General features: G+C 40.0%; 1 protein-coding gene across 1 annotated transcript in view; it reads left to right on the forward strand.

Annotated features, from left to right (window-relative positions):
• The window catches only part of LOC126299538 (uncharacterized), a 462,448-nt gene that overhangs the window by 401,393 nt on the left and 34,346 nt on the right, over nucleotides 1-26,709 (forward strand). Inside the window, 6 exon segments of the mRNA XM_049991532.1 lie at nucleotides 6,390-6,761; nucleotides 9,537-9,665; nucleotides 9,667-9,687; nucleotides 13,198-13,312; nucleotides 20,756-20,994; nucleotides 21,163-21,295. Coding sequence (XP_049847489.1) covers nucleotides 6,390-6,761; nucleotides 9,537-9,665; nucleotides 9,667-9,687; nucleotides 13,198-13,312; nucleotides 20,756-20,994; nucleotides 21,163-21,295 — 1,009 coding nt within the window.

The following is a 26,709-nucleotide window of genomic DNA, read 5'->3' on the forward strand; positions in this document are numbered from 1 at the left end:
CTCAAGGGGCGAAGCCACCAGCTACACAACCGGTAGGCCAGAAAGGACAGGAGTAGTACTCCTGTGAAGACTTCCTACTTCCCTCCAGTCAAACACCACCTGAGCCTTCCTCTGTTAACCGGAAAGGCTTGAAGAAGTCCAACAAAGTTAGATGATGTTCTCCTTCAGTGATTCTAAGATCCTCTTCGACAGTATTGCCACGTGATACCTTAGCCTGGCCGGCCTCCATGTCACCGGTGCGCACCACAAACAGTTTTTCTGTGTTGGACTCCACAGACCGACAGCACAAGCAAGTCAATGTATCTGTGGACCCAATAGAGCAGGATCCTCCTGTTTCTGTGCCCTGTACCAGTGAATCTCCACAGGCTGTCACTTCACAGCTGCCAAGTTGACACCCCTTCATTTCTTCCTCATCATGACTCTTTTACAATAGAACATTCCTGACCTTCGGTCTTGACCTTCCCCCTGAGGTGAGCATTCCATCTCATGGGGATGTCATGCTGCTCATATGGGATGATGTTCATAGTCAACCCATCTTCCTGACTACGCATCTTCAAGCTGTTGCAGTTCACCTTTTCCTTCCTCACCTGACTTTTTCCCTCTGTACCATTTATATCCCTCCGTCATTCGATGTCACCAGGGGAGACTTCCTTTAGCTTATTGCTCAGTTATCTCCCAAATTTCTGCTACGCAGTGACTTTAATGCACATCATCCCCTCCTGGCTGACCTTCTTAACCAACTTAACCTATTCTGCCTTAACACTGGAGCACTCACATTCCTTTCTGACTCCTCACACACGTATTCCCACTTGGACCTATCCTTCTGCACTGCCCAGCTTGCCCATCGTCTTAAGAGGTCCATTCTTTCTGACACACCTACATGAGTGACCATTTCCCATCTGCTATCCATTTGCTGACTCCTACCCCACATGTGTGGACACACAAATGGCAGTTTACTAAGGCTGACTGACAGCTTTACTCCTCCCTGGTGACCTTCGAAGAACAAGATTTCCCTGGTTGTGATGACCAGGTGGAAAACACCACAAACATTACCCTTACTACTGCAGAACATTCCATTCCTCGCACTTTCTCTTTACGATACTGTGTCTCAGTCCCTTGGTGGACTGAGGCATGCCATGACGCAGTTCATGCGCGGAGAGGTTTTTCACGGTCCCCCCTACGATGGCAAACTGCATTCATTATAAACAGATGCATGCAAAGTGTCTTCATGTTGTCTGGTATAGCAAAAAAGCTAGCTAGATTTCATTCACTATTCTTCTGACAATTCCACCCCTTCCTCTGTCATGTGGGCCATCCTCTGGCGGCTCTCTGGAACCAAGATGAATTTGCCAACTTCTGGCCTTACAGTGTGGATCCTATTGCTATCTCAAACACCTTGGGCCACCATTTTGAGGAAATTTTGAGCTGTTCCCACTATCACCCTACCTACCGGAAATAAGCATAGGGAGCTCAGGTGATATGTTTCTCTTCTCAAAATTGTGAGTGCTACAATGCCGCCTTGGTATGAGGCAGCTAGGTCATGCTCTGTTCATCCCAGTCCTCCACCCCAGGGCCAGATGCTGTCCACATGCAGATGTTGCAGCACTCTTCTTTTATGGGCAAGCACTTTCTGCTATTAAGCATCTGGGCAGAGGGCACATTTCTGGATGTTGGCATGAAGTGACTGTCATACCCATACTTGAGCCCAGTAAAGACAAAAACCTTCCTTCTAGCTACCACCCCATCTCTCTCTCTCTCTCTCTCTCTCTCTCTCTCTCTCTCTCTCTCTCTCTCTCTCTCTCTCTCTCTCTCTCTCTCACCAGCTGTGTTTGCAAGTTTATGGAAAGTACGATTCATCCCTACCTGGTATGGTGGATCAACTCTCGCAATTTACTAATGACTGCTCAGTGTGGATTTTGAGTGCGGCATTCTGCATGTGATCATCTTGGTACTTCATCCACCCATGTTATGAATCGCTTTCTGCAGAAATCCCAGACTTCAGTCCTGTTTTTCAATTTGGAGAAGGCCTACAACACTTGCTGGAGAACTGGTATCCTCTTTTTACATGTTGGGCTTCTCTAGCTGCCTGCCCTATTTGTTTCAGGAATTCTTAAAAGGCTGATTTTTCAAGATGTGTGTGGGTTCTGCCTTGTTGGACACCTTTATCTAGCGAAGTGGTGTGCCTCAGGGTTGTGTCCTGAACATCGTCCCCTTTGCTATCACCATTAACCCTATAATGGTGTTTCTCCAGCTGGGCATCTTCGCCTCCCTTTTTATTGACAATTTTGCTATCTATTGCAATTCTCCACAAACATGTCTCACTGAGTGTCGTCTTCAGTGATGTCTTGATTGTTTTTACTCCTGGAGCATTGACAGTGGATTTCGTCTTTCCACAGACAAAACCATCTGTATGAATTTCTGGCACTGCAGAAATTTCTCCCACCATTTTTACACCTTGGGCCTGTTCCATTCATTAAAACTATGAAGTTTTTGAGGCTCATGGTCAATAGGAAACTCTTAGTCCTCACTGAGCGAGGTGGCGCAGTGGTTAGCACACCGGACTCTCATTCGGGAGGACGACGGTTCAATCCCGTGTCCGGCCATCCTGATTTAGGTTTTCCGTGATTTCCCTAGATCACTCCAGGCAAATGCCGGGATGGTTCCTTTGAAAGGGCACGGCTGACTTCCTTCCGCATCCTTCCCTAATTCGAGCTTGTGCTCCGTCTCTAATGACCTCGTTGTCGACGGGACGTTAAACACCAATATCCTCCTCCTCCTCTTAGTCCTCCCATGTGACTTAATGGCAGCCTGCTGTATGTGGACCCTCTGTGTCCTCAATGGTACTTCCTGGGGTGCAGATCGAACCACCCTCCTCTGTTTGTACTAGTCCCTTGTCTGTTCCATCTAGACTATGGGTGCTATGTTTATGCATCTGCAAATCTGTCCCTCTTACTCCATCTCAACTCTCTCCACCATCGTGGCATCCATTTGGCCTCTGGTGCCTCTTACACTAGCCCGGTTTAGTGTCTGTTTGCTGATGCTGCTGAACTACCACTGTCATATTGTTATGACTTCCTCCTCAGCAGGTATTCATGCTGTTTGTCTACCATGAGTGGCCACCCATCACATGCCTCCTTCTTTGATGATTCATTTGATCGGCAGTATGGGGCACATCCCTCCTGGGGTCCACTTTCGGCACTTTCTCGAGCGGCTTTAACTTCACACTACCTATAACTTTTCTGGTGGGTTTGAACCCTTCACCAGTTTGGCTTCGTGAAGGGCCCCATGTTAACCTTGGCCTTCATTGTCTTCCTAAGGACGCTACTCCAGCCTCAGTCTATCACCTTCAGTTTCACAACCTTCACGTGGAACTTCGTAGTAGTATCTTTGTGTATACTGATGGCTCTGACTGATTGTGGTGTTGGGTGTGCCTTCATCATTGGCTTAGATATCGGCTTCCATCACACTGCTCAGTATTTACAGTGGAGCTCCTCACCCTGCATCAGGCCACGGAGTAGATCTGGTGATGTAGACTTTTCAATTTTGTCCTCTGCTCACTTTCTCAGTGGCTTTCAAAGTCTGTGTGCACTGTACATCACCCATCCCTTAGTGCAGTGGATCCAGGAAAACTGTCACTGGCACACTCTTGGTCGAGCCACTGTGGGTTCGTAGTCGTGTCGGTCTGCCAGGAAATGAGGCTGTGGACACTTTTGCCAAGGCTGCAGTCCTTGTCCTTCTGCTCACTAATTCCCGTATGCCCTCCAGTGATATCTATTTTGCCGTCTGTCAAGAGACGGTGTCCCTTCGGTATCGCCATTGGTCCTCCTGTCATGGGAATAAGCTCTGGAGTATTAAGCTTCTCCCAGCAGTTTGGACGACCTCTTCTCGGCCCTCCCGCCAGGAGGAGGTCATTTTAATTAGGTTGCATATTGGGCACAGTCTTCTTAGCCATCGTCACTTTATAAGTGGCACTCCCCCCCACCACTTTGTAGCCATTGTGCCCAAGTTTTAACTGTCTGCCACTTCCTGATGGAATGCCCATTTTTTAACTGTTGCTTGGGTGTGGCGTCTGAGTTATCAGCCGTTTTACCAAATGACTTGCAGGGTGTCGACTGTATTTTACTTTAATCCATCAAAGCAGTATGGTGAAGGCCATTTAATTTTTAGCTTTGGACCTCCATTTCTGTATGGTGTCTTTTGTAGTCATTAGTCCATGTCCCTGTTAATAGCTGTCTTCCCTTACGTCAGTTGGAATTGACATATAGTTGTTTTTTAGCTCCTCTCTGTCTTCGTGTTCTATAGTTTTGACATGGGCATGTGTGACTCTAGTTGTTTTTGCAAAACGGAACAAAACAGAACAGACAAGCCAAAGGGAGAATAGATGAGATAAAAATAAATATCAGTAACTGGGCTGGTGGAGCTCTGACTATACTGAAATACTGGTCACATTTTTATGGAAAATTTCTCCTTTTCATATGGTTTTATTATGTTTAAATTACTTCCCATATAGATGGTCACTTTTTGATAATGTTTAAATGTAATATGTGAAATGTTATATACCTGTGGTCAATTTAACTACGAACACCACTCGAGAATAGCTTTAATGCAAGTTTTGGCCAGTTTTAATAGTTCAGGTGATCCAAAGTTACATAAAGTTTGCTCCATGGTCTCCACATTAATGGGCTATCCTGCTGTTTACCACAAAGTGCACCAGTAGCACAAAACATTGTATAAACTCTATAAACCAAATGAGTATGAGCAGGTGGTGTTTGAAACTGAAAATGATTTCTTAATAAAATTATTGTAACATGAAAGGTTGATAAAACATAGAAAATATACAATAGTTGTGTTTTGGCTTAAAGGACAGAGTTCTGGCTGGGTTAGAATGACTTAGTGAGATGGCACAGTGGTTGAAACACTGGAATCACTTTTGGGAGAGTAGTGGTTCAAATTCATGTCTTATAGTTCTAATTTAGGGTTTCACATTTTTCAAAATCTCTTATGACAAATTTTTGCTAAGGACATGGTGAATTTCCTTGTCCATCCATCCAGCCATCCATCCGTCCATCTAAATGTACCATTGCTTCTTCATTCTAATCTTGATTTGATTTAATCAGGGAGACAAAGCGACAGTCATCTTTGCCCACTTATTTAATCCGACATAACAGAGCAACGAAGGTACAAATAAATGTGACATGGGGAATGAGTTGGATAGAGCAGCCATGGTAAAATAATGCTAAACTAATATGCTATGGTAGGTGCTGGTGAGGTTAAATTAAATGCTTGTCTGGTTGGTAAAACCCATTTAGTGTTAAAAATGACTTTCCAACTTCAGACACAACTGCTGTATAGTAAATATGAGAGAAACTACCACTGGAATAAAAATCAAACATGGTTGGAGAATAAAAGTATATTCATGCTGTGGAGACTTTGCCATGCAGACTTTTAATCCTAAAAGATAATTTTCTCTTTAGTTGTCATTGGCAGAAAGTCTCTACAAAAAAATCTTAAGTTAATGAAGAACAGACCTGATATACTATAAAAGGTGGAGATGGGGGGGGGGGGACTGATTATTTTCTATCTAAGAGTTAATTTTATCAGAATTTTTATCTATTGAATCCATGTAACATCTTGTTTATTTGCCCATCATCATCATCTCCCCCCCCCCCCCCCCTCCCATATCTCTCTCTCTCTCTCTCTCTCTCTCTCTCTCTCTCTCTCTCTCTCTCTCTCTCTCATAGCATGACTGGATCATTGGGGGAATGCAACTTTTCATAAGCTTAATGGTGCCTATGCCTTTGCATGATGTTTGTGTGCTAACTATTACTGCAAATTGTAATACCTTGCTTAAAAATACTCACTACATTAGTTTCTGTATGTGTGTGTACGTATAAAAAAAAAAAAAAAAAGAAAATCTGTTGGAATTAAAAATTAACCACAAAGTAAGAGAGGAAGTGTTTCTAATTCAGTTGAGACTGATTTCTAAGCTGGTGAGGATATTCTTATCTTCTCTCAATGTAAGTCTATGATATCACTATAAGTGACTAGCATCCAGCAACAAATAAATGATAAATGAAACAAATTTTTCACAAATTTGTGGCATTTGAACCTCAGATTGTATACTAATTTTTTGTACTGATTAACCAAATACACATGTTTGTCTGTGCAAAAACTGCAGCTTATTTGGTTACTGTGCAGAGATAGCTACACTATCAGAGATTAGATAAAATTCTTGTGTTTAAATATGTGATAACATGATAAGGATCTACCTTGCCTGCTGTCAGTATCTCAGTTGCTCCTGCAACATGTACTCTTCTGTTGTAGAATGTGATGTTTGTAGTGATGGAACAATCAACATTACTCGTTATTTTTCATGTAATCTTCCACAGGAGGAAATGAGGGATCCTGCTTGTGGTTATGCTGAAGGACAGAAAGATGATCCCAGTCATGAAAACCAGAAATTCCTCACTTCTGGCTTGCAAAGAAATGATAAAGTAGCTGAAACTATGCTCAATGATAGAGTATGTGTAGCATCTTTTAATGAACTGAGTAATGTTGTGTATGAAGATCATCCAACTCAGAAGCAACCAGATTTGCAAGAAGAACCTGTCAAAAGTTTTCTTACAACAGAAATAGTTACCAAAGACTTAAAAAATTTAAGGCTGTCAGAATCTCCTGAAAAAAAGTCTGAGTCTTTTGCCAGTTCCACAGAAGAAATTATAGAATCTCCTATTACAGATACATCTCAAATAATACATCAGGTGAGTGAACACTTTATGCTTGTCAGATTGTTATTTGGCATAAATAACCAATCAAAAAAAGTGGATGGCTTGCAGAGAAATATGAAAGACCTTCAGTGTGTTAATGGCAATGTAAATAAAATATTTGTAGCAAATGTTGTGTATAGCCTGTTGTTAACTTCTTTTGATATTTGAGCAGGTGCAGGAAATATATTAGTATATTTTAATGAAATTGTACTGTTTCTCAACATGTTCATAGAACACCTGAATCACTCTGATTATTATTGAATCACAGAATCAAAAATTACTGTACCCATGATTGTAGCTCCCCTTTCCTTCTGAATATGCAACATATTGCCATGTTGAGACTCCCTATTTATTTTATTACAGTTCATTTGATTCTAGTTATTTTACTATGAAAGACACATTGTGTACTTGCTGGTAAAGAGGAGGATACTGTCGAGATAGACAGCCAGTAAATCAAAATAATTGGGACCAGTGTTTTTTGCATTGACCTCCTCCTGTAAAATATTCTAAGTTTGTGACCTACAATATTAGAATAAAAACTTAAGCTTTGTATGCTAACCTCCATCTTCGTGAAGAACAACTGTTGTTTTCTGCCAGAGATCATGTCAGTGTCCATGATGCTAGTGGCACCTACTGGAATTTAAGCAACTCACAGAATTCCTCTGTGGCCTCTCAGTATTGAGAACCTGTTTCCATGCACCACTAATTTTTTGGATGCTGTCCTGGTTAAGACTTCTTTTGTGGACAGTGTCCCAGTACTATGGTGTTCGGAACCACATTTTGTTAAATTAAATATAATTTTATGGTCATTTATGTGACTAAGAATGTGGTCAGATATCACTAATTTTTGTAAATCAGTGATTTTAATGTATTTGACATTCTGCAGTGGATGGAAACTGGATTGATCAGTATAGTTGTTCTGATGCTGAGGAGAGGTGTAAATTCCAGGGGTCTTAAGGTAAGACTGTCCTTAATGAAGTTCAGCTACACTCTTATCTTCTTGGGCAGCTGAAAAATCGTGTCATTTGCCTTCTCTGCCTGGGATGCTAAGATTGGTTGTTCTTTATGAAGATGAAAACTGTTGCCATTGAGAGCTTGAGTTTTTATTCAAATTTGATGTGGCAGGAATATTGAATATTCGTATAAAATTTGAAAAACAGCTTAAATGTGTTGCCTTCCACAAATGTGTGTACAGTACTAATATATGATGTGGTGCTGTTGGTTTTATAAATCAAATAATGCAACTTTAAAACATGTTAATTATCCAAAATAATAAACTAGCATAATGATTCTTTTCCTCCTAGTTACACAACCCCCCCCCCCACCCCCCCCCCCCCCCCCCACACACACACACCTGACCTGTGGTGGTGGTGGTGGTGGTGGTGGTGGTTAGTGTTTAACGTCCTGTCGACAACTAGGTCATTAGAGATGGAGCGCAAGCTCGGGTTAGGGAAGGATTGGGAAGGAAATCGGCCGTGCCCTTTCAAAGGAACCATCCCGACATTTGCCTGAAATGATTTAGGGAAATCACGGAAAACCTAAATCAGGATGGCTGGAGATGGGATTGAACCGTCGTTCTCCTGAATGCGAGTCCAGTGTGCTAACCACTGCGCCACCTCGCTCGGTCACACACCGGACCTGTTCTGGCATTCATTCTATCTAATGTATAGCAGTCTGATATGAAACTGACTGTGTCAGTCACCTGAATCATGATAATGTACTGGAACACCGCTACACAGTTTAATTAGTAAATGAAATAGAACACTTATTTATTGCAGCATACATGTAAACCATACCAGGTTATTCACATACGTGAATATGCTCGGGCTGATTACTAAGTTCCATAACATAAGTCACTTCCAGAGGTACACCTGTCCAGAGACAAAGTCTGTTATCAACAACACTACTCCAAGAAATGTGGCAGTTCCTGTCCTTGTGGACTGTTCACTGTAGGTGGCTTAATCCAGACTGGTAGCTGCTGTCTTCAGACTATTGCTAAGCTCGAATTCTAGAATCTCTCTCGACAAACTCTGACTCTTGGTTCCTGCCTCCCAGTGAAGAACTGCCGCTGACTCAATGGGCTGTAAACTGTTAAGTGACACATGTTAATGCCCTGAATCCATGCAGTTGACTGTTGCAGCTTGCAATAACACAGGACCCCACTCATTGGCTGTCCAAGTGGGGTAATGCCATTATCTTGCCCGGTCTCATGTGGATATAGGCTACGTTGACATGCCATAAGAGATGAAAGGGTGGGCTATCTGGCAGTAGCAGTGGTGTGGGACAGAAGACTATCCCATACTCAACCCTCTCGCCCTTTTTGGGTGGCACCTTGTCCCATTCTCTAACCCAGCATTTCCACACTTGTAGTGTCTGCCTAATTTTCTTCATTCTTCTGTTTCCATTTGTGTGTAATTGAGGGAGAAAGGTCATGAAGATTTGAAAACTTCAGAATCATCTTTTGTATCCACCTATCACTATTAAACAAATACAGGCTTCTTCAAAGACAGAAATATCTTCAAATAAAAAGGAGTATTGAAAGGGTTTTGATACTCGAACAAAAAGTTCTCACTATATCTGTGTGTGTGTGTGTGTGTGTGTGTGTGTGTGTGTGTGTGTGTGTGTGTGTGTGTGTGTGTGTGTGTGGGGGGGGGGGGGGGGGTTGTTGGGGGATGCCTGCATGTGTTTGCTGCTTTGTTTCTTCTCTCTCTCTCTCTCTCTCAAGAACTTAATGTCTGAAGAGTTAAATATCAGTTTTTTTCCTACCAGATTCCACCACTAAATCTTTCAAGTGAAATTGAAATTGTGGCTGGTCTCACATTTCCACTTGGTCCTGTAACAGCAGCAGAACCACCAAAGGAAAAGCCACCACCCCCCGCCGCCACCTCAGTCCGATAGTGATGATGAACATGTACAGAGAGTGAGTAGTAAACTATATTAATAGTAAAAGTGATCAGTGTCTTTAATTATCTGTTTTGTCTTCTTTCAAATCTTTTCCAACTTAAAACCATCTCGTATTCCTGAAGAAGGAAGATAAAAGTTCTGGAATCTAGGTACAGTAAGTCTCTACTTTAAAGAAGTATTTCATCCAGCAAGTTCTCAGCATTTTGCCTCCTTAAGGTAAGTACTAGCCAGAGTTTCTGTTTTACTGTAATTTTAATCAGCAATGGAAACTCCAGGTAGGAATATAAATAATGTAGGAAAAGATTGATTGCTACTTATCATAAAGAAGAAACATTAAGTTACAGGCACACGATTAAAAGATACACACACAAAGCTTTCAACTGCAGCCAACAAACACAAACACACACACACACACACACACACACACACACACACACACACCATGCACTCCAACTCCAGCATGTTTGGCCGGCATTCTGGCCTGACATGCTGGAGTTGGCAACTTGACGTGTCTTGTCTACTGTAATTTCATGGTTTCTGCAGCTGAATTTTTCCCCTGGATGCAATTAATATTCATTATGTAACTCTCATATTTGCTTTGTTCAAGATACTAAGATTCTGTAACTTCATTTAGCTCTAGGTTCACACTTCAGATATAAGCACATGTAACTTGATTTTAGATGTATTGCTTTTACACTTGCAATTGTTAATTAACTGCTTGAATTTTAAAATATTCTTCAACAAGACATGCTATATTTTACCATATTTTGACTAGGATTGTTACCAAATCCATATTTGCTTTTGTCTGCAGCAGAACTGGCACACAGGACAGATTGATGAGTGTTAAAATGGTTATCTCTGATAACAAATGTAGACAGCCAAGTAACCAAGATTGACTTGAGCTTGTTAACAGAAGATCTATGACCCTGTTTATTGTATTGCTTAATTAACTCACTCTGCTGATCACTGGTGCCTTGTAACTTCATTATGTTCTGTTCAACTTTTATCAGCATGGTTTATATTGATCAGAAATATGATTTAGGTGCACTTCCATAATTATCTTTAGCACCGTCTTCATTCAGGTCACATTGGCAATACATTATCACAAGTCTGTACAGTGCCAGGTAGCAATGGTCATCTACTGGCATTCAGTAATCACCTGGATACTAATATGGGTAAGGTTAAAAGTGCGTATGTTGCTTAGCACAGCATCCCAGCTGTGCTCAAAATGGTCCGTATTAGATGTCCATGCCTGCTACATATGTCGTCACATCTCTGTAGCCATTGGTGTAACAATTTATCATGGTTTTCAACTTAGGAACACCAACTTCTTGTTGAATGTACAGGCATCCATTAGGGCAAAAAGCACTACCCTGTATTTTTCTTTGCACTCCTGCCATATTATATGACGATGTAAACATGCTGTACCAGTCTCTTGTGTCAATGTTTGAAATTACTTTTATTGCTAAGTAAGAACGGCAATATTTATGTTCTAACCGTTTATAATGATGCAGCAGCATGGGTTCCAAACTTTAATCAGCAAGGTTATGAGAAACATAAACTTCTCGTAGCAAATTTGAAATTTGAAGAAGTTGCTGCATAGTAGTTACATATTTTCAATTTCTTCAACTGATATTTTGGCAGTGTACCATTGTCGTTATGAAGAGAAATTTGGGACTGCTCATTATGTTTGCTAGGTAATGGCTGAAAGGTATATGTTTAGAATGTCTTCCTGAAATACTTCACTGTACAGCTTTGTTGCTAATATTTTTTATGTGGCATGTAGAAGAAAACTTTTCATATGGTGGAATGAAGAAACCAAATTTCTGAGAAGTGCTGCCATAAAGTAAAATGCCGAGATCATTAACTGCACAAAGTTCTTGTACCTTAGCTCAGAAAGGTGAAACTGACTTAGTTTTAGTCTTTGAACAACAAAAAAATTTCATGGGCTTAGGTTGCCAATCGCATTTGACAGAAGTTTTACATGTAAATAATAGATTTCACCTACCAGTTGTCCTTTTGAAATTTTATTGCCAGATCTAGATTTCATCTAGATTTCGGCTAGAAACTAGCCATTCTCAATGCTAAGAATACAACAGGTACATAGTTCGATGATGTCATAAAGAAGTTGTAATTAATGGCTTAACTCATATGGTTTGTATATTACATACCACTATCATTTTTGATCAATGCATGTAATGCCTGTTGGTCAGGCTTCATCCACAGTTAATTGAATACTAATGTTTGTGGAAGGTGGGCTGTGTGGAAAACACCTCGGTTGGTTACATGGCACCATCTGTGTGAACTACATATAAACCTCAATGGAAGTATACCACTTCAAATTAAATTACATAAAATGGAACATAAGTAAAATTCTTACATTGTCATCTGACTTATTTCCTATTTATCATTAAATAATATAATTTCCACGTTTACTCCTTGTGGGTCCGTTATTATTATTAAAACATTTAAATTACGTCAGGTGGGTAAAACTTTTTTAATTTTTAAAAACATTTTTTAAATTTATGAAACGCTGGAATACACATGCTGTATTCATCTAGTTGATATATTTAAGCCATATTTATTTTTATATTATGTCTCCCTTTATTAAAACATAATAAGTATATTGTTAGTCATATTTACTAAGTAGTTCATAGATGGCGCCAAACATCAGTCAGATGTGTGGTTATCACAATTTGGCTATTCCGCTATAGATAGACTGACTCTTTCTTCCTTAAAGCCAATTTTCCTTGTAAGTGTAAAACAACCAGTATATGGAATTGCTGTTAATAATACTGTTTGTGCAACTGACCTAACCTATCATGGAAGAAGTTCTGTTGGTTCAGAATTATACTCATTGTACTCGTATAATATAATGCATATGGTTGCTACATATTTGCAAGACGGTAGGTGTTACCTAGTTCCCCCTGGGTCAAACCCTACACCAGTTCCCAGCAACAAGTCCTCAAACAACTCCCAGAACCGTGCATTTTTCACAACAACCTGATCATTAATCAGGCTGATGCCGGTATTTTTGTGACGGCAGAATTCTGAACCAACAGAACAGCCACTGCATGCAACAGCCTCTGAATGGAGGGTAACCTGATGAAGAAGTTTTACATAATTTCCTATACAAATTTAGAAAGATTCTACAGTAGCCAGACAGTTTCACCTTAGTACACCGTATAAAATCATGGAAATATCTCTGAATGCACATAATAAAGTTCATATTATAAAAGGTGACATGACACCTAGATGGCTTGCATACTCAAATGTCGAGTGATTTGTTTCTGTGTAGGCTAGGATCGTAGGTTAAAGAGGAAATAGCAATAAAACTTGAACATGGATTGCACCCTGCACCCGTTCTGAATGTTGACTGATTAGTTGCTCTTCCATGATCTTAGCACACCCCTACTTCAACAAAGGTGCACTGTAAAGTTATCTACTCTGTAACATGGACTAAGTGAAAATTTACTTAGTCTTAAAGATTTTACGTAGCTAGTTTTACGTTTTTGTTCATTTCCAGGGCAGAGGGCTTCAGAGGATTGACTCCACTAAGAGAATAAAAAAAGAAATCAGAAGAAAACGCACTAATTTTTTGGGTATTGAGGGGAATGCTGATGACAGTTACTTGGAGCCAGGTAGGTAGCACTTCAGTTACTCAATTTTATATTGGAATATCTTTCTTACATTTGATTCATAGTAATGATAGAAAAGTTGCAAAAATGTGTTGTTTCAGATGTTAAAGTGAGTATTTCCTTACAAAAAAGATATTCTAAGAGTTTGCATTCAGTATTCTTACATAAAGAATGCTCTGACAAAATGGAAATTAGGATCATGTCTGTAATTCCGAAAACTTGGCTTAACACATTTATGTTCACCACAGTGATATTATATGCCAAAATATTACTGCACTGGATGTTACTCTATAAAAACATGGTAAATGCCTAATTTACTACATTTTGTACTTTCAGCATTGACACTTTCTTATGGTAAAAGAAGATTCATAATAAGACACCCCCCCTCCCCCCCTGGGGGTCCAGGGGTAAGAATAGGCCCAAGGTATTCCTGCCTGTCGTAAGAGGCAACTAAAAAGACCTGCACACATTTCGGCCTTTGTGATCATCCCCTGTAGGGTTTGATGTCCATTTTTCAAAATTTTCCCAAAGAGTGAGCCAATTGGGCAAGGGCGCCTTACATGGTGCACAGTATCTATCGTGCATTGAGATCTTCAGCCCACACTCTCGTTATGGCATTGCAGTCCTGCTCATCTCTTGAGCAAGGACACCTTCTTGGGTGTGTTCCTCCACCCACTATGCAGTGTCGTTTTATGTGCTGATGATGGCCATAGACTTCTTTGTACCTCATATCCATCATGGTAGCCTGTCTGTTGTGGTGTGACCACCATGTCATTTCCAAAGTCTGGACAAAAATCAGATGCCTATTTGGGTACCAGACCCCAACAGGTGTCCACTGCATCACCATCAATGGCGTGCTCTCTACCGACGCAAACGTGATTGCCGAGCACTTAGTTGAGCACTAGGCTCGAGCCTCTGCTTCGGAGACCACCCCCCTCCCCCCCCCCCCCCCCTTAAGCCCGCACAAACAGCGGATGGAAAGGAAAGTTCTCTTGTTCTCTGCATGCCACAGTAAACCCTATAACACCCCGTTTACAGAGTGGGAGCTCCTCAGTGCACTTGCACATTGCCCTGACAAAGCTCCTGGGTCGGATCAGATCCACAGTCAGGTGATCAAACATCTCTTGTCTGACTACAAGCGCTATTTCCGTGTCTTCTTCAACCGGATCTGGTGCAATGGCATCTTTGCATCACAATGGTGGGTGAACACCATCATTCTGGTGCTCACACCCAGCAAAAACTCACTTTATTTGGATAGCTATCAGCCCATCAGCCTCAACAACATTGTTTGTAAGCTGCTGGAATGTATGGTATGTCAACAGTTGGGTTGAGTCCAGGAGTCACGTGGCCTACTGGCTCCATGTCAGGGCGGCTTCCTCCAGGGTTGCTCTACCACTGATGATCTTGTGTCCGTTGGGTCTGCCATCCGAACAGCCTTTTCCAGATGCCAACACCTTGTTGGCATCTTTCCTGATCCATGCAAAGCTTATGACACCACCTGGTGACATCATATCTTTGCCAAATTATATGGGTGGTGTCTCTGAGGCCCGCTCCCAATTTTTATCAAGAATTTCCTGTCACTCTGTACTTTCCATGTCAAAGTTGGTGCCTCCCATAGTGCCCCCCCCCCCCCCCCCCCCATATCCAGGAGAATGGGGTTCCGCAGGGCTCTGTATTGAGTGTATCACTATTTTTAGTGGCCATTAATGGTCTAATAGCAGCAGCAGCAGCAGCAGCAGCAGCAGCAGCAGCTGTAGGGCCGTCCATTTCACCCTCTCTGTATGCAGACGCCTTCTGCATTTCATACTGCTCCACCAGCACTGGTGTTGGTGAGCGGTCCCTACAGGGAGCCATCCACAAGGCACAGTCATGGGCTCTTGCCCACAGCTTCCAGTTTCTGGCCACTTAAGTCGTGTGTCATGCACTTCTGTTGGCATCATACCATTCATCCGGAACCAGAACTTTACCTTCATGACGATCCACTCACTGTAGTGGAGATATATTGATTCTTCGGACTGGTTTTTGATGACTGACTGACTGACTTGGCTACCTCACCTTCATCAGCTTAAGCAGATGTGTTGACAGCACCTCAGTGTCCTCCACTGCGTAAGCCACACAAATTGGGGTACAGATTGTTCTACTCTGCTGCAGCTCTACAAAGACCTTGTTCAATCCCGCCTTGACTGTGGAAGTCTGATCTATAGTTCTGTAGCGCCCTTATTGTTGCATGTACTCGACCCAGTGCGCCACTGTGGAGTTCGCCTAGCAACGGAAGCTTTTAGAAAGAGTCTGGTGACCAGTGTCCTGGCGGAGGTCGGAGTCCTGATTCCTTCCATTCAGATCCAACATGCACAGCTGTTTGCCAGTTGCATTGGACACATTTGTAGTTCTCCTAAGCATCTGAATTACTGTCTCCTTTTTCCACCTGCAGCAGTACATCTGCATCGGCAACTAAGGTCAGGGCTAATGATTGCGGTTTGCGTGTGATCCCTTCTGTTTGAACTGGAGTCCTTCCCTGTACCACATCCCATCCATGTCCATCCACATACACCTCCAAGGTGTACACCTAGCCTGCAGATTTGTCTGGACCTTTCACATGACCCTAAGGACTCAATTACTCCTGCCACTCTCTGCTGTTACTTCCTCTCGATTCTTGACGTGTTCTGGGGCTCTGAAGTGGTTTACACTGACAGTTTGATGGCTGATAGTCATGTTGGCTTTGCCTACGTCCAGAGGCCATTTTGAACAGCATTTCTTGCCTAATGGCTGCAATGTATTCACTGCAGAGCTGGTGGCCATCTCTCATGCACTTCAGTATATCCGTTCATGCCCCAGGCAATCATTTCTTCTGTGTACCGACTCCTTAAGTAGCCTACAAGCTATCGACCAGTGCTACCCTCGCCATCCTTTGGTAGCGTCCATCCAGAAGTCCATCTGTGCACTTGACTGGTCCCTTCATTCAGTCGTGTTTGTGTTGGCCCCAGGACTCATCGGCATCCCAGGCAACGAACTTGCTGATAGGTTCGCCCAACAAGCTATGCAGAAACAATTTCTGGAGACGGGCATCTCTGAACCTGACCTGCATTCTGACTTCTGCCGCAGGGTTTTTCAGCTTTGGGAGACGGAATGGCGTAACAGTACACACAACAAACAGTGTGTCATTAAGGAGTCTACGAATGTGTGGAAGCCTTGCATGCGGGCCTCTCACAGGGAATCGGTCATCCTCTGCTGGCTCCGCATTGGCGATGCTTCGACCACCCACGGTTACCTCCTTCACCATGAAGACCTGGCTGAGTGTCGGTGTGGCACCCAGTTGACTGTGGACCATATTCTGGTGCACTGCTGCACTTTGACTGCCCAGTGACGAAATTTTGGGTTACCGGACTTTTTGCTGCTAATTTTATCTGACAGCGCCTCATCGGCTGATTTATTTTAATGTTTTATTCATGAGGGTGTGTTTTATCATTTTCCATCCATCCATACATACATCCATAATTAGACAATCCAATTTTAAGTTCTCAGAAATAGGTCTACCTATCCCCAAAACCTCACACTGGACTGCATCGTTAACTGTTTTTTATGGGCATACTACTGTTATAGATGATATATTTCTACAGTACCAAAATAGAACAATTGCCCTTCATCAAAATTTAAAGGGAGCCCATTGTTACAACAAATAGTTCATAATATTGACAGAAAAATTATTTGCTCCATTTGTCTGCTGTAATGGGTATAGAAATATAAGAATTCCCATCTTATTTCAAATAAAATTGTGAAATACTGGGGGTATTGTAAGAGGCTGTTCACAACAAAGATGGACGGTGCACTATTCCAGTGTTTTGCTGAACTAAAACATTATGTACCCACATACACCTTGGTGCATTCAACATTTTCTGTGGGAGCATATAAGAGAAAAGCTGTAATTACTGTAGTGAATATGTTGCAATGCAAAAGCAAGGTCTTCTGTTTGCTTTCTGTGCATGAACCTAGGTAAACATAGGTTTGTAAATAAACTGATATTAATACTGTTCATAATAAGTTATCCTTCGGTAGTTTCTGATATATTCAACAGATCCACTGAGAGAGTCTAAAGTGTTACATTATCATAGTTTCTAGATAAACAACAGCTGGTAAATAAACCAATGAATGGCTGAATGGGTGAGTCATTTGATCATTTTCCAGTTTGAATCATTAGTCTTAGGCTATTTACTGAAAAGCAAAGTAGTTCTGTTAGGATATTTTTAACCAACTGACTGCTGCAGAAGCAGCTGCTGCATGCTGTCTTGAGTTCTGTCAGTATCAATTTTGGGCCACTTGTGCATAGTGTCTTGTATTCAGGCTATTACTAGTATTACTAGGTACAACGTTAGCTGCTGTCTTTCTCAGCTCTGAATATCTTTTCTACTGCAGGCAGTGATTACGCTTCTCATTAGAGTTTCGCAACTGCTGAGACGAAACTAAATACACAGCTCATAACAAATATTCAGACCATTAATTCCTTACCTTCTGGTTTTGACATTTCAGTAACCAGTTTTTGAACAAGCTTCATAGATCTTAAAACTTTTTTCACTAAGAATTACATGTTCGTTAGCAGTTTCCTACACAATTTTAATAAGCTGTTACGAAAGTGATTTTTAATCACAAAATCATTTCAGTGTTCACTATTCTTTCTCTTGTATCTAATTGTAGAACCTACTGTTCTGTGTGTATTCCTAAGGGCTGTAGTTCAAGAAATAAACAGATGTTTTAATAGTTATGTGGATAGTTTTTGGTTCATGATAGACTACTGGGCAAATAATTGTGTTTCTCATGCTGGCTGTGATGGGACAGGACTTTATGTTGTTCTGCAAAGCATTCTAGTGTTTCATACAGTGCAAAAGATAAACAGACAATATTATACATTACTTTACCACATCAGCATTCACTGTGAACCACAGTAATAACCAATGAATGTTACCTGTTCAGTAGCTTTGTTCCTTAGACTGTAGCAGATGGAGTGCTTAGTCACAGGATGAGCACACATTAAGTATCTATAACACACACTTTGTGTAAACTGTAAGGTGACAAAACTTTCATCATCCTGTTCTGTAGCTTATCAAACACTGGCTTTGGTTCAAATATCTTCCTGTGACCCAGACAGACCACAGTCTGCAACTGAGTTACCAGAGGTTCTAACGTCTTTCTGTGCTGATTATTTCTGGTGTTCTGGCTGTGATGCTCAAGTTTTTGTTGTTTCAGGTACCCCACAAAATAAATACCATAAAATCTGAAATATTGAAACTTTCCTGTCATTCTGCTAGCATAGTAATTAATCCATAGAACACTTTCAAAACTAAAACATTTATAAGTCGGCATAGTAAATAAGTAATGTACTAGTGTGTTTCCTGTAAGTGGGCACAGTAACTTGTATATAGGAAAACTTCAAAGCCATTATGTAAGCTGTATACTTAGTGTTTATATATGAATTGTTTCCTGTCAGAAATAGACAACTACTTCAGTGTCTTTCTCAAAATATTTGTTTTAGAACCTGAAACAAAAAGTGCCTGCACTTCATGTCGCAGTAATTCATCTTTTGAGAAGGTTCAAAATTATCTGAATGCTATTTATGTGCACTACATGTATTTTCCATCTTATGTTTTGTTATAAATTTCAAACTGGCATTGATAAAGTTAAATGCTTCACTTTGTTTGGTTTTTGTGTATTATATGTTGTTGTTGTTTAAATAATTTTAATAGTACTAGCAGATTTCCAATATAACTGATTTTCTCAGTATTTTCTTCGGTTTTAAATCACAGAACAAGGTACAAAAGGTGAAGATTGATTCAATGTTTGTTTGAATCTGTATCTGGCTTCTTAGAGATGTTGTTTTGAGGATACAGTGCATTTATGTATTAGCATAATTTTCCTAGAGTCTTTCTGTCATACAACATTTTGAATATTTGGAAAATGCTTCCCAGTATATAAAAGAATATGCTCATAATTAGGACAATTAATCTGCCAGATTTTCTAAAAGTTTTGAGAGTAGATGAAATTCTGTTGTCAACACATTTCACCCAGTTACCATTCAGTTGAGTGAATGAGAAACCAAATTTTTCTTCAGTACATCCTGCAATTTTGATGTGTTATACCTGTTTCTAAAAACAAAAACATAGGCAGTGTGTTCCTTGGTTGTGCAACTTGAGGGATGTCTGGACAAAAACGATTTTAAATACAAAAACTGACTTTGTATGCATCATTTGAAAGATAAACATCTTTTAAAATACAATAAACTAGTCAGTGAAAAGCTTCTGCTAAAGATAAAATTCACTGTGGATGTCTTTCAAACTATGCTTACAATGTTTCTAATTTCAAATAAATGTTTTCCACATACTAGCAGATTTGCTACTGAAGTGAAGAATTCTCAAAAGGAACACACAACAGATGGACGAGTGTTAAGACATTCACAGCAACTTGGCAAGGGTACTTTATTGTGTCTCTTAACATTACACTGTAGTTAAAAGGAGATAAGATATATTTATACTGTTAAAGTCCAAATCATGGGCAGACACACCTTGAAAGGACAATTTTTTGTTTTGACCATTCTGAATAACACTACACTCTATCAGACTATATTTAAATAACCTGAGAGGCACAGCTACTATTGCTATATTTTTTTCTGACTATATCCTGTTGGTGACTTTCAGAACATAACATTACTTGGTAGTACAGTATGTTTTACTTCTTTTTTCGCACCGTGAGTATTCCCTGTGTACCATCTCTTATCTTCAGTAGTTTTTACTCGACTTTGATAACAACCATTTGCTGCCTGTTGCTTTGAGAACTTTGTTCTTTATTTAGGCTTTATTATTCATGTGCACGCATTTCTCTTTTTCTGTTCACTCGCTATTAATTTCACTTTTTTGTCATCATTCCTGATAACTTATTTCACACTAAGATTGTGTATTTCTTTTTCAATCTGTGGTTTGGTTTCTTTTGTGATCTGCGGTTTCTTTTTTAAATTTAATCCCCATGGATAGTCTCTTTCACATTTAAAATTTTTTCTATGTATGTACTATTCAATTTTTATTGCTGTTTCTTCCTCTTCAAGGCACTAGGGATAAAGTTAAAATTGTGCTAGGTAAAAAAAAGTGTTTCTTCCTGCTTTGCAATTTAGCTTTTTTGTGGTCTGTGACTGCTTTTATTAATTATTTAATGCATTCTGCCAACTGCCATGCATTTCCACTATTGTACAATACAGTAAGTCTTATATAAAGTATGACAGGCTTTAGGTCAAAATTTAAAAATCCTCTACAAGGACAGTTGGAAGAGAGAAATCTGGATAGATAGTTGGCCATGTATTCTAAATACTTATTACACAAATTGAGAGTAATTGTGCGCAAGACTAGAGCTGCAAATTCTACAAAATATTCTCTCTTCATAAACTTTACCTTCAAAATTTTGTTTCAGAACTAAAAGTTGCACCACCTCCAGATATGACAACATTTTTGATGGAGGAACAGCGGCTACAGAAACAACTATACAGACAATCAATCTGTTCAGAATCAGACTCAAACCTTGGTGAGACCACTGACAGTCGCGATTCTGGAGTTGAGCTGGAGAAAGGAAATCCCGATGATATATGGGTTCCGAAGCCATCATCAACACCTGATGTTCTATCATTAGAACACAGTCGCCAGAATAGTGAGGTTAGTTAGTCTCTCTCTCTCTCTCTCTCTCTCTCTCTCTCTCTCTCTCTCTCTCTCTCTCTCTCTGTCTTTCCACCCTACCCCACCATTCCAACCCCCAAAGATACTTGTTAATGCAGTTAGACCTCATTTGCATTTACTACATTTCATTCTGTTATTTTATTACAGATTTATGGAACTGCAAGTATTGCCTCAGAGGATGATGAAATAGCCAAAAAAGAAAGAGAAATAATAGAAACTCTGGAAAAAGAAGAGCAATGGCAACATGGACATAGTCCTCATAATCATGAAGAGAATATCGGTTTGTGCCAACAAATGCATATTACTTGCTCTGTTAAATTCTGTTGAATTGGTGTCATAAAAGCCCATGCAATTCTATCCATATCAGAACCTATATTCAGAAATAGGTGAAAAAATTTCTGAATGTATGAGGGCATAATCCCAAAACTGTTGGTACCACTTATTTTCTGTTCATAGCGCACCATTCTGTTGGCATGGGCAGTATCAACAACAGATTCATTTTTGGAAAGGGTTCATCTAAAGCAAAACACAATTTTTATTTTCATTTTAATTTCCCAGATATGTTTCGGTGAAGTTTCAGCATCATCAGTTTTTTATCATCTTGCTGTAAAACAGGAAAAATGCTTTTTACTACTTGTACACACATAACTTTGAGTTTTTAAGACTGTATTTATATATTTGAAAAAAGAGACCAAGTTCTGTATATATGCCTTGTTGCTATATGTTGTGAATTTCCTGGCTGCAGTTTTTTTGTTTCATAGTTGGTCATCTACTTCCATATGGAACTTATTGTAGAACAGTTCTTTACTTTCCAATTTTACAAATGGGCACATTATGGTTATACCTACCATTAACTAATACTATGTAGAAGATTGTCTGCGAGTGTATGCACACTTTTCAATCATAAAATTTCGAAGTAAATAACTGTTCTACAGTAAGTTTTATATGGTTGTAGATGACACGGTGAAATTAAACTCCATTAAATAACTTAAAATACAGGAATTCCACGATAATGGCAACAAGGTATATATACAAAACTTTGTCTAGTTTTCAAATATGTAAATACTGTCTTAGAAACTCAGATTTATGTGTGTACAAGTAGTAAAAAGCATTGCTCCTGTTTTATAGAAATACAATAAAAGAACCTACTGATAATGCTGAAACTTCAATGAAACATGTCAGGGGAATAAAAATAGTGTTTTCTCAAGCTAGATCCCCAATAAATAAATAAATAAATCTCATCGTAAGCAAACATGGACAGAAGAGCTTAAACCTCAATATGAGTATCAATAATATATGTTCACATAGAAGTTTTTTACAGTATTGTACAATTATTTAATTTAAACTTGTGTTCAGAAGACCTTGAGGACCAGAGATATGATGATCGTATTCAAAGGACATGTACATTAGTATGTTCTATCGAAATGATAAACATTTGTCACTTCATTTCTGCATGGGTCCTGTTGTCTCATAGGCACAGGGTCTGTCATGGGCCCTGATAACTTTTCCATGTATGATGGCATCAATGCGTATGAGGCAGGAGTGATGTCCTGTCATATAGCCATCTGCTCTGCATTCACCTGGTTTCAGAGTTCATCTGTTGTGGTTGGCATTTGGGTCAGAATGTTGCATCTGTTGTTTTGCCATATCCCTCACATTTTCAGTTGGCGACAAGTTTGGTTATCTGACAAGCCAGGGAAAAGGTGGACATCCTGCAACACTAAGAAGGAATGTGTTAGTGCAGCAACATGTGGTCATGCATTGTCTTGCTAAAAATGGCATCTAGGGTGTTATACAGAAAGGGTATGATTACAGGTTGCAGAATGTCATTCATTTATGTCACACAGGTCACAGTGCCCCAAACACACACCAACTGTGTGATTCGTGGTTGTACTCAAAGCACTCCTTACCAAAAGCCCTTGAGTTGGCACCATGTCTTGTATGAATGCCTTCACTGTGATGTTGCTCCACCACTGTGCGCCAAACCAAAACGAAGCCATCATTTTCAGATAGACAAAACCTGGATTTGTCTGATGCCATTCTTGTCTGCAGTGTCATCATTCCATACACCATTGTTGTCTAACATGTTTCTGCACATTCGTTAAAGGTAGGTGGAGAGGTGGATGAAGTGCATGTGACCAACATTATAATAAATGGTGATGGACTGTCAACCCCTGATGGTATATGATGTGTTACACTGTTCCGTCAAAGCTGAGGAGGATGCAGATCTGTCCTGCAATGCCATGCGAATGAGATGTCGATCTTCTCTGGGAAGGGGGTGCGACATGACCCATTTTGTCATGCTCGGTGGTCTTCCATGAACCATGCTGAACTGCCAAAACACTTTGTTGCACACAAGCAACAGTTTCATGGATGGATGCATCACGTACTCCCATGCCAGTAATACGCCCTCTTTCAAATTCACTGATTTTGATGGTCCAGTTTGTGCATGCATCTGCATAGTGACAATGATGACTGCAGGCACATTTTACCAGTAGGTGGTGTGGAGCTGCAATATCAATGTTGACCTTGAACCTGCAGGCTGGAATGGTTCAAATGCTAATAATTTCTGCAGGACATACTAATGTACGTGTCCTGTGAATATGAAAGTCCTACCTGTAGTTGTTAAAGATGTTCAGGTTTTTTTCCATTTTTTTTAACACGAGTGTATATGGATAGGCAATAAATCATGTCATAGTGTAAGAATTGCTTTTATATGTAGTTTTGTATTACATTTGTTGCTAGGACAGGAGTGTCACATTAGTCTGGTTAGTTAAAAGTTATGTGGGCATTTGAGAATAAGAGACAGCATTTTTAAAATTGTGTCCATTCAACATCTTACGATCATGTGGTTGGAAATTATGAAAGATAGCTTCTTTGACATAACAGTTTTTTCCTGTTAACATTAATCTTCTGATAGTCATAAGAAATTCTGTTTTGTGCCCCATATCATGGTTGTGAATTTGCATCTTCCTATTTGTGACCTTAGTGTCTTCTTTCACTAACATAATGGTTTGTACTTATATGAGGGTAATTCAGTAATCAGACAGAAAATAACTTTATAGCAAAAATTGATTATTAATTCAGTACAGCTTTTTGATCTATTTTTCCATTTTCTACACACTTGCCCCATATTCTTAAGAGGGAAAAAATGTTTTGCATTGATTTCAAAGCCAATTTTGTACTTTTCCTTTATCTTTCCATTCCCATGGAACTTAATGCCATACAAAGCTTCTTTCATCAGACCAAACGTAAAAATCTGAAGGTGCAACAGCAGAGCTGTAAACGTGAGGTGGTAGGACCTCGCAACCCACTTTGTCAATAGTTTCTGGAATCAGTTGTCCTGTAAGAGTTTGAACATTCTCTTGAAGAAATACACAGTTCCTGTACCATCCTGTACATTTCCTGTTCAACATGGGCTTGATTTCATTCACACTCATGCCTGAGTAGTATAGGTTATTGTTCATGCGTTACTGCTGCAAGCAGATGATTGCATTTAGAATTTCTTACAGACAGAAGATCCAGGGTGTTTCCACTGCTTGATTTGATGCTCAGTCTCCAGTGCAGACCGATGTAACAAAGTTCCATCACAAGATTAAAACCTGCTCAAAGAGGCATCACTTTTGCTATAGAAAAGATTTTTGGGTTAATTGGAAATGGGAAATCTTTGTTCCTTGTGATGAACTGTAACCTCCCTGGGAATCCATCTTGCTAAAGTCTGATGGTAGTTCCGTTTGTTTTGAATGAATGATGGAATGAGCTGCACCAACACTTAGTCAACGTATTTCAGCATTTTGCTTAACTGTAAGTCATAGGTATTCTTCAATAAATGAATCCATACACACTAGCAAATCCAAGGTCGATACTGCTACCAGTTGCCCATAGTGGTGCTGGAGGTTATGTATGTACTCCCACTTTTAAACTTTACTACCCATGTGTCGAAAACCACATGGTTCTTGCAACTACTTCTCTATTCTTTGTTCATATGAGATAATATTTCTGTTAGTTGTACACTTCCTGAAAGTAAGAATTGTATCACTGAACACTGTTCTTCAAAAACACTTTTTCAGAGTGTATAAATCATTGTAACTAAGCCCTTGGGCATTATGTTTATCTAAATGTTAATTGAGCCAATGAATAAAACAGTCAACTAAAATATTAAATTCCTCATATTGTGTGTTGCATTCACTATCTACACTGATCAGTTAAAATGTAATGGCCAATTGTTTAACAGCATGTTGATCCTCCTCTGAAAAGCATTACAGCAGCAATTTTGTGCAACATACATTCAACAGATCCTTCATAGAGGTCTGAGAGTATGTGGCACCAGATGTCCATCCACAGGTCACAAAAATTATGGGTAGGTGGTTTGTGGGGATGCTAACTGGTGCCAAATAGTGTCCCAGATGTGGTCCATCAGGTTCAGATCAAGTGAATTTTGTAGTAAAGAAATATTGCATTCACTATTGTGCTCCTCAAACCACTGTAGCAAAATTCTGGCTTTTCAGCATGGTCAGTTATCCTGCTATAAGATGCCATCACTGCCAGAGAGGACAAACATGAAGGGATGTGGGATGTATCCAATAATTTTCACATAATATTCAGCTGTCATAGTGCTTTTGTTACCCCAAGTCCCATGGAAGTCCGGTTCAGTACCTGCCATAGCATAACAATGGCTTCACCAGCCTCCATCCATGGTGCAGTGCTCATTTCAAGCAGCCAGCATATTTTGGAGCATGACAGTGACGTCTTGATAACCAAGTTCAGCTGATCTGAACCCAGTGGAACAAGTCTTGGATGCTGTGTGGTGCCAGTTTTATTCCCATAAACCACCAGCCCCTGAATTATGGGAATTTCCGACCTGTACATAGCTACTTGGTGTCTGTGTGCCTCTGGAAATCTACCAAGGACTTACTGAATCGATGCCATGCAGAGTTGTGCTGTAGTGCATTCTGAAGGCGGACCAATACACCTTCAAGTAGATGGTCATAATGCTTTGGTTCAACAGTGAATCATTTTTGTACACTGTTGTCTACCTTTTAAATGTGTTTATAGTGATAGCACAAAATTTGAACTAACACAACTATTACAAATCTTGATTGGAGTGCATGATGGTGTACTCTGTCAAAAGCTTTGAGGCATCCAATAATACTCCTGCTGTTTCAATTTTATTTTTTCAAGTGATGGACAACCTGCATTCCTGATGATATGATACTCTGACCACTTCTGAAGCCATACATTAAACAGCCTGTTGCATCACTACTGTACTGTTCTAAGATGCTACTTAACACTAGTTTCTCAATACATTTGCAGAAAGTTAAGATTTAGACTGCAGATCTGTAGTTTTGAACATTCTTTTCCCCCTTCTTTGTGCAAGCATTTGACTGCAGCCAGTTCAAACTATTCACAAAACACACCTTCTTCAGGAATACAATTTATCAGACATGCTAATGGTTTCATGAACTCAGGTTTACATTTCAGCAGTAGAAAAGGAGAAATTTGATCTGAGCTTAGTGATTGCTTGTTTGAGGCTAACAATAATCCACAGAATATCATCAATGGCTACTGCAAGTAGTGTACAGCAGTTATGTTAGCTAATAGTTTCACATGTATACTGTACATAGTGTTTCATGCAGTCATCACTTTCTCAACATCATTAAAAATACCATTGACTGCAAGAGGTTGATTTTTATG

The sequence above is a fragment of the Schistocerca gregaria genome, chromosome X (assembly GCF_023897955.1).
Source record: "Schistocerca gregaria isolate iqSchGreg1 chromosome X, iqSchGreg1.2, whole genome shotgun sequence".
NCBI lineage: Eukaryota > Metazoa > Arthropoda > Insecta > Orthoptera > Acrididae > Schistocerca > Schistocerca gregaria.